The sequence below is a fragment of the Sturnira hondurensis genome, unplaced genomic scaffold (assembly GCF_014824575.4).
Source record: "Sturnira hondurensis isolate 20B ecotype Veracruz unplaced genomic scaffold, ASM1482457v3 Scaffold0003693, whole genome shotgun sequence".
In the NCBI taxonomy this organism is placed as follows: Eukaryota; Metazoa; Chordata; class Mammalia; order Chiroptera; family Phyllostomidae; genus Sturnira; species Sturnira hondurensis.
The window spans coordinates 9,039,299-9,055,037 of NW_028076324.1; the positions used below are offsets into that span (position 1 = coordinate 9,039,299).

General features: G+C 55.7%; 2 protein-coding genes across 4 annotated transcripts in view; one reads left to right on the forward strand and one right to left on the reverse strand.

Annotated features, from left to right (window-relative positions):
- Positions 1–2,302, reverse strand: part of DOHH (deoxyhypusine hydroxylase) — a 26,502-nt gene extending 24,200 nt beyond the window's left edge. The window contains exon 1 of the mRNA XM_037042515.1: positions 2,121–2,302. The gene's annotated coding sequence lies outside the window, so the exon portion shown is untranslated. The remainder of the gene's footprint in view (positions 1–2,120) is intronic.
- Positions 1–14,433, forward strand: part of FZR1 (fizzy and cell division cycle 20 related 1) — a 24,517-nt gene extending 10,084 nt beyond the window's left edge. For 2 of the 3 annotated variants that reach the window (XM_037042507.1, XM_037042508.1), the window contains exons 2-14: positions 5,453–5,587; positions 7,430–7,555; positions 7,660–7,723; positions 7,805–7,932; positions 8,607–8,689; positions 9,092–9,275; positions 10,094–10,159; positions 10,751–10,853; positions 10,989–11,173; positions 11,391–11,624; positions 11,985–12,089; positions 12,721–12,822; positions 13,096–14,433. In XM_037042507.1, coding sequence (XP_036898402.1) covers positions 5,519–5,587; positions 7,430–7,555; positions 7,660–7,723; positions 7,805–7,932; positions 8,607–8,689; positions 9,092–9,275; positions 10,094–10,159; positions 10,751–10,853; positions 10,989–11,173; positions 11,391–11,624; positions 11,985–12,089; positions 12,721–12,822; positions 13,096–13,137 — 1,491 coding nt within the window. In that variant the 5' untranslated portion in view covers positions 5,453–5,518 and the 3' untranslated portion in view covers positions 13,138–14,433. The remainder of the gene's footprint in view (positions 1–5,452; positions 5,588–7,429; positions 7,556–7,659; positions 7,724–7,804; positions 7,933–8,606; positions 8,690–9,091; positions 9,276–10,093; positions 10,160–10,750; positions 10,854–10,988; positions 11,174–11,390; positions 11,625–11,984; positions 12,090–12,720; positions 12,823–13,095) is intronic. The other variant, XM_037042509.1, reaches the window with a different exon arrangement.
- Positions 14,434–15,739: the final 1,306 nt, after the last annotated feature.

Genomic DNA, 15,739 nt, shown 5'->3' on the forward strand with positions numbered 1-15,739 from the left:
GCAAGGCAAGTACCTCTCCAAGGCCAGGATTCTTGTGCCGCCACGGGCCCCGTCCCCAGCCCCTTCTTCCCCAGTCATGGCCTTGCAGATTGTGCTCAGTGACTGACTACTCATTAACAGACAAATCATTACTTTCTCTAACATTCATACCGCAAAGGTAGCAGAATGCTCTGGTGCATAGCCAGTTGCTCTCTGACCACTGAGACTCTTCCTGTCACATCATGTGCTTATGCAGTCCCATCTTTTCCCAGCTGGTTTACATCTCTGAATTGCTGGCACGTTCTCATGACACAGAAAAACAAGACTTCCTCCATCCTCTGACCCTGTCCTCTAGTTCCTCTTCCTAGAGCAACCTCTGCTACAAGATTGTTCTCCAGCCTTCCAGAACTCTCCCTGCCTCACAGTGCTGCTCTCATAGGCAGTGGGTCCCCAAGACCCTGAGGCCTGTCCTTTGTGCTCCAGTGTCTCCTGCTCTCTAGGCAGCTGCCGAGGTCATTTCTCTTGGCCTGCTCTCACAAGCTGCATGGGGTAGCTCTGTGCATGGGGTTTTGCATGGGGTTTTGCATACACGCGCCTGGAGTTGCTGAGGGCAAATTCTTAGAAGTAGAAACATGACATTGAAAAGATGTGCCTTTTTTAGGTTTTGCAAGCAGTTGCCAAACTGCCTTCCTTAGAAGTTGTGCTAGTTTCAGCTCCTGCCAACAGCACAGGCTAGCAATCCAGCAATCCCCTTGCATTAGTGGCAAGGGCGTGTCCCCTAATCTCAGAATCACCGGAGGCTGGCAGGTGGAGCTCCCTTCTCCAACAGTGAGTGAGGGTGAGTGCTTTTTCCAGGAGCAGTTATTCATGTCTTGTGCCACTTTGGTCAGTCCTCCGGGGGATAGATATTTTTCCTAGTTGTCTTCTATTAAAACGTTGTATGTGGTGTCTTTGCCTTAGGGACACTTTTTATTTCTCTGGTGATTAAGTGACCAGCCTTTTCTCTTAACAGCTTTGGGGTCTTTTGTTCTTCTGTGATGCAGCAAGCAGCAATCTTAGAGGAAGTGGAAGGGGGTGGTCCCCAAGCTGATCCCGAGGTGTGGGTGTCCCCTGAGGTCCCAGTCCTTGGACTGGGATAGCCTTCAGTGCTCTGAAATTAGGTGGTCTGAAGAGTGGCGGAGCTCTAGGCCTTGGCTCCGCAGTCAGGCTGGAGCAGGGTCTCTGGGCTGCTGGGCAGGTCTGGTTGTGTGTGTCTGTTCCCCAGGGTTGTGTGGTGTGGGTGTGAGTCTGTGGCTGGTTGGACCTGCTAGTGTCGTTCTCATGAGATCTTGGTCTGTACTAATCTTGTCTGTGCCCTGCTGCACTTCCTTCCTCATCAAGAAAACCTGGTGAGGGGTGTTGGGGGCAGGGTGCTCCCGAGGGTGGAAGGAAGGCTCATTCTGTCAGAGATGTTACCTGCATTTACCAGGTCAGAGCCTGGGAAGAATTAGTTCTAGAGCCCCGCCACCATGCCTGAGACCCCAGGGGTACCTGGCCTTGGAGAGATCCTCCCAGGCTAGGTGTTGGGATCTAGTGCTCTATCCCCACCCTCTCCAACTTGGCCTTTCTTAGATAGCTGGATGTTAGAGCTACTTTTTAAGTGAGCTCCCCGGTAGCAGGTGCCACCACCTGAAATCATTCTCCACTTAGTTCCATGTTTCTGGCCTGCTGCCTCTGATTCAGAAAGAGCTCAGGAGGGTGGGACCATGTCCATCTCCTTGCCTGCTCAACCCTGGCTCTTGCCCTAGGCCTCTGGGCAGGCACTAAGAAAATATGTGTGTTGGTGAAATGAAGACCCAGTGCCTCTTCGATAGACACGGGGATCTTGGAAGTTGGGGGAGTGGGGGTTACAGAGGGAAAAGTGAGACAGAAGATTGGCTGGCCGGCCGCAGTGGGCCACACGTGGCCAGGCAGAGAGAAGGCCCTGAGGGCCTGTGTTAAGCACAGGCACCTCAGGAAGCCTCTGGGCAGCACCCCTAGAGAGAAATGGGAAGGAACTCCATAGTGTGGCCACTGCCTCCCTCTGCCCTACTCAGTGTGTGTCCTGCAGCTGCTGTAACAAGTCACCACATACTTGTTGGCTTAAAACAGCATGAACTTACCTCAGTAACGGAGGCCGGGGTCTGACGTGGGTCCCACAAGGCTGAGACCCCATCTCGGGTGTGAGAAGGGCAGGCCCTTCCTGAGGCTCCAGGGGAAGTTTCCAGCCGTTCCCAGTTCTAGAGGCGCTGCACCCCTGGCTCGTGGCCCCTTCCTCCATCCTCACAGCCTGCAGCGCTGCCTCTTCCGTCTCTGACCCTGACCCTCCTCCCTCTCTCTTACAAGGACCCTGTGAGGGCATGAATCCTTCGCCTAATCCAGGATCATCCCCCAGCTCAGGGATCTTGACTTAATTCCATCTGCAAAGTTCCTTTTGCCCTGTGAAGCAACATGTTCACAGGTCCCAGGGACTAAGACTCTATACATGTGGGCAAATTTCTGGAAACTCTCTGACCCTCTGCAGCCAAGTCTAAGTGGTGAGATGCTGCCCACTGCATGGGCTTCTGTAGGTAGCCACATCCAAATGTAGCAGGCAGGCAGGCAGAGGGGCAGCTGATGTGCTGGTAACAGGAGAGGACACCACGCTGGACATATGTTCTGGACTCAAACAGATGTAGTGTTCAGCTAGCTGTATGGCACTGAGCTTCTTAACTCGCCTTGGGAAGCCAGTCTCTTACTCTCTGTCTCTGAGGTGACTACAACATTTTAGACTCTGCCTAATTTCTGGTGTGCGGAGCGCGTCCCAGCCATAGTCTGGGGCCTGCTGTCCTTTTTGAAGCAGACCGGCCCCACTGGCCTCAGTGTGGTGCCCTTGGTCTGTGAATGGAGGTGGTCTCCATGGGAACGGAGCTCATCTGAGCCAAGAAGGTTAAATAACTGTCACCCATAGTGTAACCGGTCCCTGCACTGAGGCCCCTAGGTCATTTCCTGGGGAGGCCTCTCACTCCTTCAGACCCCACTGACCCTGAGCCTCCCTGCCTTGGGAAAACGAGCTGCTTGCTCTTTCTGGAACAATTCATTTTCAGTAGCAGTAGCTTGGTGGCTTGCACTGTGTTTGAAAGACATGGAGAGGAGTGGCTGCTGACCAGAGGGACCAAGGCATGATCGCCTCCAGCCTGTCTCCTGAGGGCTCACTGTATGGTGGGTGGCAGATGAGGTTCCAGGCAGTGCCAGCAGGGGAAGTTAGCCAGCCACTCTGAGCCTCATTTTTTAATCTGCAAGGCGGGGGGAAATCAACTGGCCCACCTCTGGGAGAGCGCCTGGCAATGGTCTGAACTTAGTAAAATAGGGCTGTGGCAGCTCCTTTTTGTGTCCAGCCCCTGTGGACCCCACTGAAAGGACACTTGGTCAAGGTGGACCTAAAGCTTGGCTCTGGTTTCCACACAGCCCGGTACAGTGGTCATCGAGGTGATTTGGGCCTGCCCTTGGGAAACTGTCCTTTGAACAGGTATTTCCACCTGGGACAGACACAGGCATCTCTGTATCCCACATATCCCTTCTGTGCTGCGACAGAAGCTGTCAGGTGTGGTTGAGGGCACACTTTGGGGAGTTGCTGGGCAAGGCCTAGGCATTTGGGGGAACATGTGGGGTGAAGGAGGAGGCAGGTACATCCTGGGGCAACCCAGTGGACTTTGAGCTACACAGAGCTGGGCTGGGCTGGGCTGGAAGGAGGAGGAGGAGGTTGGGAGTGTGGCCCCAGCCCCTGAAGAGGTAAGGAGGGCCCAAAGGAACGAGACAGCCATCAGCCCTTTCAGGAGACTTTGTTCTGTGGCCACAATGGACTGAAATGTGTCTGGGGACCTCTACCAGGGCAGGGTAGGTGAAAAGGATAGAAAGAATGTAGCCAAGAAGGGGTGGCTGCTCCCAAAAGTTTATCCAAGATGGAGGGGGGCTGAAGTGCCATGGTCCCACTTTTCTCACTAAAGCAGGAAGCCTGCTGTCTGCTGAGGTGGGGGACAATGGGACTTGGGGCTGCAGGCTAGTGCAGGCTCAGAAGGGCTCTAGACTGTGAAGGGAGGGCCGCAGGCACACTGGGGTGTTGCTGCCCCTCGGTCTTCACATCCTGATGTGCATGAGGGTGTGGGTACCCGGTTCACAATACCATGCAGGGGGAGCACGAAATAAAAGGTGCAAGCCCACTAACATGGGGTATGGCAGGCACAAACTATGATGACCTGTGGCTTTGTGCTGTGTTCTGACCAAGCATCTGGCTTCAGGATTGGGCCACATCAAGGCAGCCCCATGTGACCTTGTGTCCAGTGAAAGTGAGAGACAAGGACCTGGCAGGCTAGAGCTGGTATTTGGCCACACAGTATCCGTGGTCTCTGTGATGGGCCCAGGAATCCGTCAGACCTGCCTCAACATCTCACAGCCTTCAGGCTCCAGCTGGAAGAGCAAAGGAACAGTGACTGCGAGGGGATTCCGGGGTACAGAGCAGCCCACAGCAAGAGGCTGCAGTCTGCTGAGCCCCTTCTGTGCCAGGCTCTGTCCTGGAAACCTGCTTCACCCTCCAAGCTCTGCAGTGCCTTGAGGGGACTCCTCCCCTCCTGTTTGCTGAGGTCTCCACCACCTGGTGGAGGTCCTTCCAGACTGGCAAACATTTTCTTCTGAAAGCAGCCAGAGGTGTGGCTGTGGGTCTGGCTTATGCCTGGTTCCTGATTTGCCATCCTCGCTGTGGAGAACAGCCCTTCTCTCTGAGGCTGACACTCACCTCTGCCCCATCCTAGAATGCATACAGCCCTTCCTCACACCTGCTCTTTCCTCTCTAGAATGATGTTTTCCAGCCTCCTTTTGCTGGTGAGCCTTCCTCTTCTTCAGAGCTATCCCTGGTTTAGGTGGAGGTCAGCGGGAACTGGAGGCTGATTTCTTTGGTCTTCATCAGCCCGGCAAACTCTTGTGGCACATATTGACCCACATCTATTTTGTACGTCAAGACACACAGGCTGCCCTGCTGAGAAGGAACCCTCAGTGGTACTGCCCAGCCTTGTACCCCCGTCTCAGGCCACGCAGCCCTTGGGTGGCCCATAGCCTCAGAGGATCTGAAACAGGAAGGCAATGAGATGGGGAACCTGGGTTGGAGGAGGTGGGGACCTGGGGCAAGGCCTAGGGGGCAGGGATGGGGGAGCCTTGCCCTTATAGCCAGGACAAAAGTAAAGGGTCCTGTCAGGATGGCCCTGCAGGGGACACAAAGAGAAGTCCTTTTTGTCTCAGTTGCACCTTCCTGTGACTTCCAGGGCCTCTGGGGTAGTCAGGCCTGAGCTCTGGGCTCCTGGGAGGGAGGACCCTGTCACATGGTAGGGGGCCTCAGCTGTTCCAAAGGAGTACCCTGTGATTACCAGGTGGTGGTGGAGACCACTGCCCATGATGCTGAGCTGTCCTGTCCTTCCTGCCCCAGGCTGACTTTGACTGGCAGAACTTGGCAGGCTGACTTGGTCAGCAGCCATACCTGCCCTGCCTCGTCATGGACCAGGACTATGAGCGGCGTCTCCTCCGGCAGATTGTCATCCAGAATGAGAATACAATGCCCTGTGTGAGTACCTGGCAGTCAGCCCTACCAGTGCTGGCCTGGCCTGGCAGGAGATGGGGTGGGGGTGTGGTTAGCCCCTGAGCTTCAGCCCTTAGCAAACAGAAGGAGGTGCTGTGCAGGTGAAAAACATCCTCCCACTCTGGCCCTGACCCATGTAGCTCAGTTGGTTGGGTGTCATCCTGCAAAGTGAAAGGTCACTGGCTCAATTGTGAGTCAGTCCACATGCCTAGATTGTTGGCTTGGCCCCCAGAAGGGACACATACGAGAAGCAACCTATCGATGTTTCTCATGTGGATGTTTTTCTCCCTCCCTTCCCCTCTCTAAAAATAAATAATACCTTTTTAAAAATCCCCCCCAGAACTCCTCCATGATGATGCCACGGCCAGCCTCGGTGTGAATTTCCATCAGTGCTTCAGTGTACCTCCCTGGCTGCTTATTCTAATAGCGCCTGTGCCTCCCAGTCCTCAGGGGGTACTGGTGATTCCTGTGGGGCTATAGTTAGGACTGACTGGGGATGACAGAATGTGAACCACCTTCCCATTTTCCAGACTGGACATTGAAGGGCCCGGCATCGCAAAGCTGGGGTTTAGCTCCAGCCCCACAACTTGTGCAGGGGAGTTGGCCTGGGGGTAGCCAGGATGACATGGGAGGGGACAGGGTGCTGGAACATGGAGCCTATAGGGTGGGAGTGACAGGGCTGAGGAGCCTGGGGAGGATCCGTCCTATCTCTTCAAGCATCTGGTGTTGCTAGAAATCTTGACTTTTAATTTATTGGAAGAGAAAAAAAACATCGATTTATTGTTCCACTTATTGATGCATTCATTGGTTGCTTCTTGTATGTGCCCTGACTGGGGATCAAACCCACATCTTGGTGTATCGGGATGATACTGTAACCAACTGAGCCACCCAGCCAGGGCTAATCCTTGGCTTTTAGACCCACCACTTAGGTCTCTGCCTCATTTTCACATCCCTTCTCTGTGTCATGCCTCTGGCTCTCATAAGGACACCAGGCATTCATTTTAAGAGTGCACTCTGCTCCAGTGTGACCTCATCCTAATTTGATTCAGTCTGTAGACACTATTTCCAAATAAGATCTCATCCCAGGTACCAGGGGTTAGGACTTCAATATGCCCTTTTGGGAGAGACAGTTCAACCCACAGCAAGTCGATTATAGATTAAGAACATTCAGCCTGGCTGGTGTGGCTCAGTGAATGGAGCGTGGGCTGCAAACCAAGGGGTCACTCGTTCAATTCCCAGTCAGGGCACATGCCTGGGTTGCAGGCCAGGTCCCTAGTATGGGGCACATGAGAGGCAACCACACATTGATATCTCCCTCCCTTTCTTTCTCCTTGTCTTCCCCTGTCCCTAAAAATGTATAAATAAAATCTTAAAAAAAAAAAGAACATTCGCCAGCCAATTAAGTGGGATCAGAGGGTTGGCCAGAAGCAATGCATCACCTTCATGACTTGGTTCAGGTGGTTGGGTGATCATTCTGTGGAAGAAGATCCTCGTGTGGGAAATGGGGTGGTGGGGCAACATGCTCTTGGTGCTTGGGGAGTAAATGTTTAACTGTCTGTTCCCTGTGGTTGCTTAGAAACAAACAGAGCCACCTTGTGTGCTGATGTTTTGCTGTTGAGAAGCACCTGAGTACAGACTGACCTCTTCTGCCTCACGAACCTGCCAGCAGGGTCCTGCATATGAGTTATTTACCCAAATGTTTTGCTTCTGCCCCTTGGGTTTCTAAGAGTGAACCCTTCATTCAATAGCCAGAGGACAAGTGCAGCAGGCAGAGTGGGTCAGGCTGGAAGCTCCCATTCAGCCTCACCCTGCCTGCCATCCTTTCAGGTCTCGGAGATGCGGCGGACCCTGACACCTGCCAACTCCCCTGTGTCCTCCCCCAGCAAGCACGGGGACCGCTTCATCCCCTCAAGAGCCGGTGCCAACTGGAGTGTCAATTTCCACAGGATCAATGTGAGGGCAAAGGCTGGGGGGAGAAGTACCACTGACTCTGCCACCTGGGGCAGGGCCAGGCCGGTCCAGCTCAGTCCTCCCTCCTCTTCCTCCTTCTCCCACAGGAAAATGAGAAGTCTCCCAGCCAGAACCGGAAAGCCAAGGATGCCACCTCAGACAATGGCAAAGGTCAGGAGTCAGGGTCCCAAACCCTCTGTTTCACCCCTTACCTGGTCCCACCCAGCCTCTCAACGTGATTGGTACCTGCAGATGGTCTGGCCTACTCGGCCCTGCTGAAGAATGAGCTGCTAGGGGCTGGCATCGAGAAGGTGCAGGACCCACAGACAGAGGACCGCAGGCTGCAGCCATCCACGCCTGAGAAGAAGGGCCTCTTCACGGTGAGCCTGCCAGCTGTGCCCACACTGACCACAGCTTCCTGCTGGGGACAGAGATCCCTGTCCTCTGTGACTGACCTAATCTCAGCCCTCACCCCTAGCTGCCCGTGCTGTGTGGCAGCTCCTTCACACCGCACAGGCCCAGCCTCCCTTGGGCTTCTCCTCTTCGACCACCATCCCAGCTGGGGCCCTTAAACCCCAGAGAGGGCGGGAGAAGGCAACACTAAGCCCTTTTAACCCCAAGGTTTTCCCTGTGGCCCTCCTGGATGCCTGCTGAGACAAAGGTGACCCTGGGGCAGGTACCCAGGTGCAGGGTGAAGAGGCATTGGCCTCAGTAGAGCCGCCCCACAGAGCATGTTCATGCAATCCCAGGTCATGGGGGCCCCTGGCAGTGTTGGAAAAGGCCTGGCTTTGGTCCCTTGAGGTGGCTAAGGGGCTAGTGGCTTCAAGGGTGCAGGAGCATGCTGGCAGTCATTGCCAAGGGGAGGCCTGGTTTGCTTCTCTGAGTTCCTGGAACCTAGGACACCCCAATTAGAGGTCCTCCTGCTTAGGATGAGCACCAAGCCCCACTCTCCCACCCAACCACCAGGAACTCAGGGTACCTAAGCTTTGGGGTCTGAGGTTCCTGAGCTCTGGGACCAGGGTATCCACTCAGTAGGTATGTACCCCCCACCCAGTATTCCCTCAGTACCAAGCGCTCAAGCCCTGATGACGGCAATGACGTGTCTCCCTACTCTTTGTCCCCTGTCAGCAACAAAAGGTAAGTCTGGATCTTTGAGAGCTGGGGACAGGGCTGGGTGGGCAGCTGGGCAGTATGTGAGAGCTGCAGTTAGTCCTAAGACCCCTTTCTGGGGCACACTGTTGGCCCGAAGGCTTTAGGTCCAGATTGGGGAAGGGGGAGTCAGGGAGACCCCTCTGTTGGAGGTGCCAAGCAGAAGGGACAGTGTGGCTCTTTAGATTTGGGGTGGCCAAACACCTGAGGGTAAAGTGCTGTGTCCATGGGGGCACCCACAGTTTTGGGATCACGTGGACAGAGGAGCAGGATGAACAGGAGGAGATAAACTAAGGACTAATGTGAACCAGGGGTAATAACATTAGCCAAGGAGTATTGCTAACCATGTGGCTGATTGACATAAAATCACTGTCTTGGCTCTCCCTACAGTCAGAAGTTACTGCGGTCGCCCCGGAAACCCACCCGCAAAATCTCCAAGATCCCCTTCAAGGTTCTGGATGCACCTGAGCTTCAGGATGACTTCTACCTGAATCTGGTGGATTGGTCATCTCTCAATGTGCTCAGCGTGGGGCTGGGCACCTGTGTGTACCTGTGGAGTGCCTGTACCAGCCAGGTGGGTGCCCCGGTGCCTGCAAATGTGTGTACAAGTACTTGCATGTGTGTGCCTTGGGGTTGGGGGCACAGCTTCCAGTAGCTGAGCCAAGCTGGCCTATGTGAAGGATGAGTGTGGCTGGTGCTCCTGAGCCCAGAGAAGCACTGCACTGTCCTCTCATCCCTGAGGCCTGCCTCCAAGTACAGACGGGAACTCAGGAGTAGTCAGTCAGCAGGTGTGAGTGGAGCCCCCTCTGCCCCTCTTGCTGTGGGCAGTCTCCTGCGATGATGTGGAGCCCTTGCTCCCCCAGTTCGGCCTCTACCAGTGTCTGCAGAGGAGGGGAAGTGGGTGTTGGGGCCTGGCCGAGCCTTGGGGCTGCCCCACCCCACTCGCAGCACTAACTCTGAGCTGCTTGCTGCCAGGCCCACCATAGGCTCAGACCTATGAAAACACCCTGGGGCAGGGGGTGCATTTCCAGAGATTAATGCAAGTGAGTCAGGAGAAGGTGATTCCCCCTAGGGAGGACTGCCACCTGTTGGACACACCCCTGGGTGTTTGATGCGTCTGTGTGAAGCCCTCATCACCTGAGGATCCTTCCCTAGACTTGGCAGTCACTCATCCCTGTGCTGGCATGTGTCCCCTTGCAGCCTTCAGCTTCCTGGGCACCCCAGCTTCATTATCTCAAGTCCCAGCACTGACAACAGTGTCCATGGGCCTGAGGTGTGACTGAGTGAATGAATGAATGAACAGATGGATGAATGGACGAGTGGATGGTCAGGACCTTGAAGGATCAGCAGACAGCACAACAGCGCACACCAACTGCTCTCTTCTTCCCACAGGTGACCCGACTCTGTGACCTTTCTGTGGAAGGGGACTCGGTGACCTCCGTGGGCTGGTCTGAGCGGGTCAGTACACAGGGCTTGTGCCCTGGCTGGGCAGGGCCGGGCAGGGCCAGGCAGGGCCGGGCAGGGGAGGTCTGACTGAGCCTTGCTAGCAAGGGCCCTCCACAGTGTTTGGGGGTCTGGACCTAGAGTAGCCAGAACCCCGCCTGGAGGTCTTGTGTAAGCCCCAGGGTGATGTCTGTACGCCACCTGTCCCCAGCCTGGTAGAGAATGTTACAACAACATGGTTATTGGCAGGGCTGCCAGACGGAGAGACAGAGGGTTGGCCACAGCCCCCACAGAGCTCCATCCCCTCCACGCCAGTCAGCAGGCAGCCCGGGTTCGGGCAGGCGAGTCCACACATTGAAGTGCATGGGTCTTAAGTGTGTGTTGGCTGGATTTTGACAAATCCATGCTCTCTGTGACCATCTAACCAGGAGGTTGGGGGAGGGGAGAAGGCAAGGGCTGTCCCCTTGACACAAAGGGACATGTATTAAAAATCTTCTAAAGAAATGGCCCAAGGTCCTGCAGCAAGGAGGGAGGAGAGGACAACCCAGGGAGTCTGTCTCCACACCATGGGCTGATGCCTGCTCTCGCCTGGGTCCTTGGTCCTAGGGGAACCTGGTGGCTGTTGGCACGCATAAGGGCTTCGTGCAGATCTGGGATGCAGCTGCAGGGAAGAAGCTCTCCATGCTGGAAGGCCACACAGCACGTGTCGGTGAGGAGCATAGGGTCCTGATGGGTGGCTGTGATCCCAGGGGATGGGAGTAATGCTAGGCACAAGAAAGTGATGAGTATACTGTTCCCAAGAGGCCAGACCTTGGCCTCACCTCACCTTCCGCCTGGCCTCTAGGGGCACTGGCCTGGAACGCTGACCAGCTCTCGTCTGGGAGTCGGGATCGCATGATCCTGCAAAGGGACATCCGCACCCCACCCCTGCAGTCGGAGCGTCGACTGCAGGGCCACCGGCAGGAGGTGTGCGGGCTCAAGTGGTCCACAGACCACCAGCTCCTCGCCTCAGGAGGAAATGACAACAAGGTAGACTCCCTGAGCCCCTCACTGTCCCGGCCTCCAGATTGACCCACCCAGCTGGCCAGCCCCCATCCATAGAGCAGGGATGACAAGTGTATGCCCCCAAGGGAGGACCTTGATGGGTTGGGGTGAGGCCATTCATCTTCCCCTTGGGGGTTTGCCTACGGACCACAGCCGCTGGGGGCCTCACAGCTGCTGTACTCCCCCCCCCACCCCCCCACAGCTGCTGGTCTGGAACCACTCAAGCCTGAGTCCCGTGCAGCAGTACACAGAGCACCTGGCGGCCGTGAAGGCCATAGCCTGGTCCCCACACCAGCATGGGTTGCTGGCATCTGGCGGCGGCACAGCCGACCGCTGTATCCGCTTCTGGAACACACTCACAGGGCAGCCGTTGCAGTGCATCGACACAGGCTCCCAGGTGTGCAACCTGGCCTGGTCCAAGCATGCCAATGAGCTGGTGAGTATTGGGCACACCTTGTGGCATGCAGGAGAAAGTGTAGGGGCCCAGCAAGACCTCCCTGGGGTCCTGGGGTAAAGTCTGGCCCCTGCCACCCAGGTCATAGAACCAGACCACAGTCTGGAAGTGGCCGTCCCTGATCCAGGCACCCATGCGTGCTGACCACCAGGAGAGGCTGCCTGAGCTTTGGATGCAATGTAGCTTCCTGTCACCCTCCACTCATCAACCAGAGTCTGGGGGCAAGGGGCTGGTCTTTGCTTTTCAACAGGTGCATCAGGGGTAGTAGACAGGCTTTTGTGTGAGCCCTGGGGTCATGGGAGGCAAGCCCTAGGCTCTGACAGCGCCCTCTCCATCTCCCAGGTGAGCACACACGGCTATTCACAGAACCAGATCCTGGTCTGGAAGTACCCGTCCCTGACTCAGGTGGCCAAGTTGACTGGGCACTCCTACCGGGTTCTGTACCTGGTGAGTCTGCACTGGTGGGTCCCAGACTCGGCGCTAGACCCCGGGGAAGGCAGGGTGCAGACCTAACCGGCAGCCTCCCCGGCCTAGGTCTGTGAGGTAAGGGACAGGGTCATCTAGGCCAGCTCCTGTGTCTGGACCCAACAGCAGGACAAGTTCGTTCTGCTTTCAAACATTGGTTATATCTCATCACTTTTTGAGTCTCCCTTCCTGAACTTGCTGGCCCTGTGAGGAAGGGCAGCTCTGCCCTGCTGGCCTCCACACATTCATTTATTTTTACCAAATTATGTATTTGAGGAAGTGCAATTAATCCCCATTAAACTATTTTCTGAATGGTTGAAAATCTCTGAGAACAGTTCATCACGTACTTACTTGGATGTGCTGAGGAGGGGAGCTCCTCCTCAAACACAGTCCCTCCTCAAGGGTTTTTCTTTCTTTGTGGAAGAAACGTTATGTGCTTAACTTGTATCCTTTGCCTGAGTGCACAAACAGACTTGCCTTCCTGGGTTGGGGTGGGGGTGTCCTGTGTTTTGGCTTTGGTGGGAACCCAGCCCCCAGCACTCCCCTCCCGTCATTGATACCATCCCTGGGGCCAGTTGCAGGACACAAGTACACTGAGGGTCTCCTCCCACAGGCCATGTCCCCTGATGGAGAGGCCATCGTCACTGGTGCTGGCGACGAAACCCTGAGGTTCTGGAATGTCTTTAGCAAAACCCGTTCGACAAAGGTAAAGTGGGTCGGTATCAGTGCCAGGTGTTTTCCCCATGCACGTCCCCTCGGCCCTATCCTGGGGGCTGTCTCCACTGCCACCTGCGAAGCCTTGTTCACCACACTTTGCTAAAACTTCCCCCTGGGACCCCTGCACCTGTGTCTCCCCTCCTGCCCCACTCTGCACCCCAAGCCTGGTACTCAGGGCGCCAGGGAACAGTGGTGCCTACTCAGCTCCTCCTCTGGCCCGAAGCCTGCTTCCCGGAGCTGCACTCAGCTTTCCCTCCTGTGTGCCCTGCAGGAATCTGTGTCCGTTCTCAACCTCTTCACCAGAATCCGGTAAACCATGGGCCGAGCCATCAGGGCAGCGGAGCACCACCTGTCATCACATGCATGACTCTCCCTCCCCGCACATGTCCCCGGAGGACGCAGCCGGGGTGGGCGGGAAGCCGGGCCCAGAGAGACCCTGAAGATTCATTCTCATTAAAGCCTGATTGCGAACCCTGTCGGCGGTGTTTGGGGCGGGGATGTAGTCGGGCACCGGCAGGCACAAGCTCCAGCTGCCTCCAACTGGGTAGCTCCATGGCCCCGGCTCTGACACTAGGGTGGGGATGGACGCCTCTCTGGACACCCGCCTGCTTCCCTTCGTGTCCATCACCACCTTGTCAGGCTGCATGCTCTTCTCAGAAGCATGCGTTCGCCACTACTGCCACCACCCACGCCTGCGACAGGACAGACAGCTGGATGCCAAGCTGGTCAGCCAGGGAAGGGCCCAGCAGTAGGACAGTCCAGGTCAGCCCATGGATCAACAGGACACTCCTGCTAGGTCTCTCTGTGGCCACCTCTGCTGCCCCCGTGCTGGCAGCTGTCCCGGTGACTTTGCTAGGCGCCGGGTGTCAGGAGCAGGCCCCAGGAAGGCTGTGCACCAGAGCAGGTCAACTCGAGATGGACTCATTCAAGGAAAACTGAAGTTTGGTCCACTTGCCGTCACGTGCTTGCCCTGACCCTGTAATGTCCTCGTCGCTAATGAGGTCACAGCTGAGCTGTCACCAGCAGGACTGGAGTGCCGGTGCCTTGTTGAGTGTACAGATCCAGGCACCCTAAGGGTGGTGCCTCCCCCTCCTCCATCAAGCCGTCCCATCGTGTCCCATCTGTGTCCACAGCCATGGGGACGCCAGGGAGGGGGTGCTCGCTGGCTGCCAGAAGCTCCCAGATTTTCCCTGCCCCTCCCCCCACCCTGTTGTCCTCTGCCCAAGCTGTACCTGAACACCACCTCATTCCCAGACCTGGAGAAATTGGAGGGAGAGCAGTGGACCCAGTTATAGGGTGAGGTGGGGGTCACCCTGGCCCTGCTTCAAGGTCCCCCTCCTCCAGTGTCCCCTTCCCTGCAGTCAGCCACACGTGTGCATGTGTATATATGTATTTGTGACTTTGGTTTGTGTTTTGTAGATGGGTTTCAGAAATGTTTAAGGCTAGCTGGGGAGGGCACAGCCCACCCACTGTGCCTGGGGGTGACAGGTGTCTCAGCTTTTAAAACCTTCATTCAGGAGGGACCCCGCCTCTCCTGCCCCATCCCAACACCCATGTGCCACAGCCTCAAGCAAGGACATTGTACATAGATGTGTGTTTTGTTTCAATCGGTCGTCGTTTTTTGTTTTTTTTGTTTTTTTTTTTTTGTTACAAGAAAACGATCCTTTTTCTCCCACGCCCTCACCCTGTGCAGCTGCCGAAGATCTCGCCACTGGCTGAGTGAAGGGCCCATTGGCCTGGGGAGAGCTGTCTGAGGGATGCCAGTGTCCCTGACTTCGTGGTCCAGTGGGGGTGAGGATGGTGCGCACTCACACCAGTCCTTGCAGCCCAGCTAGGGAAGAGGTGCCACAGATCAGACGGGTGGTGGACACATGTTGTGAGGTGGGGGAAGGCCTACTTGGGGGCTGCAGGCTGTATGGGAGCTCTCATGCAGGGTAGGTGCCGGTACTGCCACCACCTAACAGGACCAAAGCCAGCAGTGGGGGTGTCCCATCCAGTGTCCTCCCCTGGGGGAGGTTGATGGGGGAGGCAAGTTTTCTTGTGTCCTTTGATCACTGAATGTAGCTTTTTTGGGAAAGTGGTAGGTGAGGCAGAGGCCAGCGCAGCAGTGAGAGACCAGTGGGCCTTGTGGCTGCTCAGAACTAACAAAGCGCCCTAGGCCCTTCCCTGCTGGTAAAGGTCTCTGTCCTAGGAACTAGGGACACAGAACAGACCGTATTCCAAAGCCTGCCCTGGTGGAGTCTGTTGGGTATGAGGGAGCTGTGTGCTGTGTGACAGAGGTAGGAGGCCTTGGGAAGGTGCACCTTTGACTCTGGGCTTGGAGCAAACCTGGCGCTGGAGCAAGGGCTTGAAAACGATTGGGAGACATCTGGGCAGAGGGCTTTCCAGGCAGTGGGCACAGCCTGTGCAAAGGTCCTGGGCAGGGCAGTTCCTGATATGTTGGAGGAACAGGGAGGAGGCGCACGTAGCTGAAGCAGAGTGAGTGAATGGGGGGAGCAAGTGAGGCAGGGAGGGGTCTGAGCAGGTCAAGCAGGCCCTCGTGGGCCATTGGAAGGGCCTGGGTCTCTACCTTGAGGGAGGTGAGAGCCCTGGTACTGTCAAGAAAAGATTGCTGTGTGGGGCCCGGAACCCTGGTACAGGGACACAGGCCATGGAGGAGGTTCTGCCAGGCTGGTGATGTGACTGGCCAGGACCAAGTGGTTAATGGAAGGCAGATTCTGGATTTTATTTTTTAAAATCATGGTAAAATGTGCATAACTTAGAGCTTACTGTCTTGAACTGAACAATTGGGTGATGTCTGGTGCATTCACAATGTGGTGCAAACAGCACTTTTTATTTCATTTTCTAAAAAGATGTTATTTACATTTTTTTAAAGATTGTATTTCTTTTTGGAGAGGGGAAAGGAGGGTGAAAGA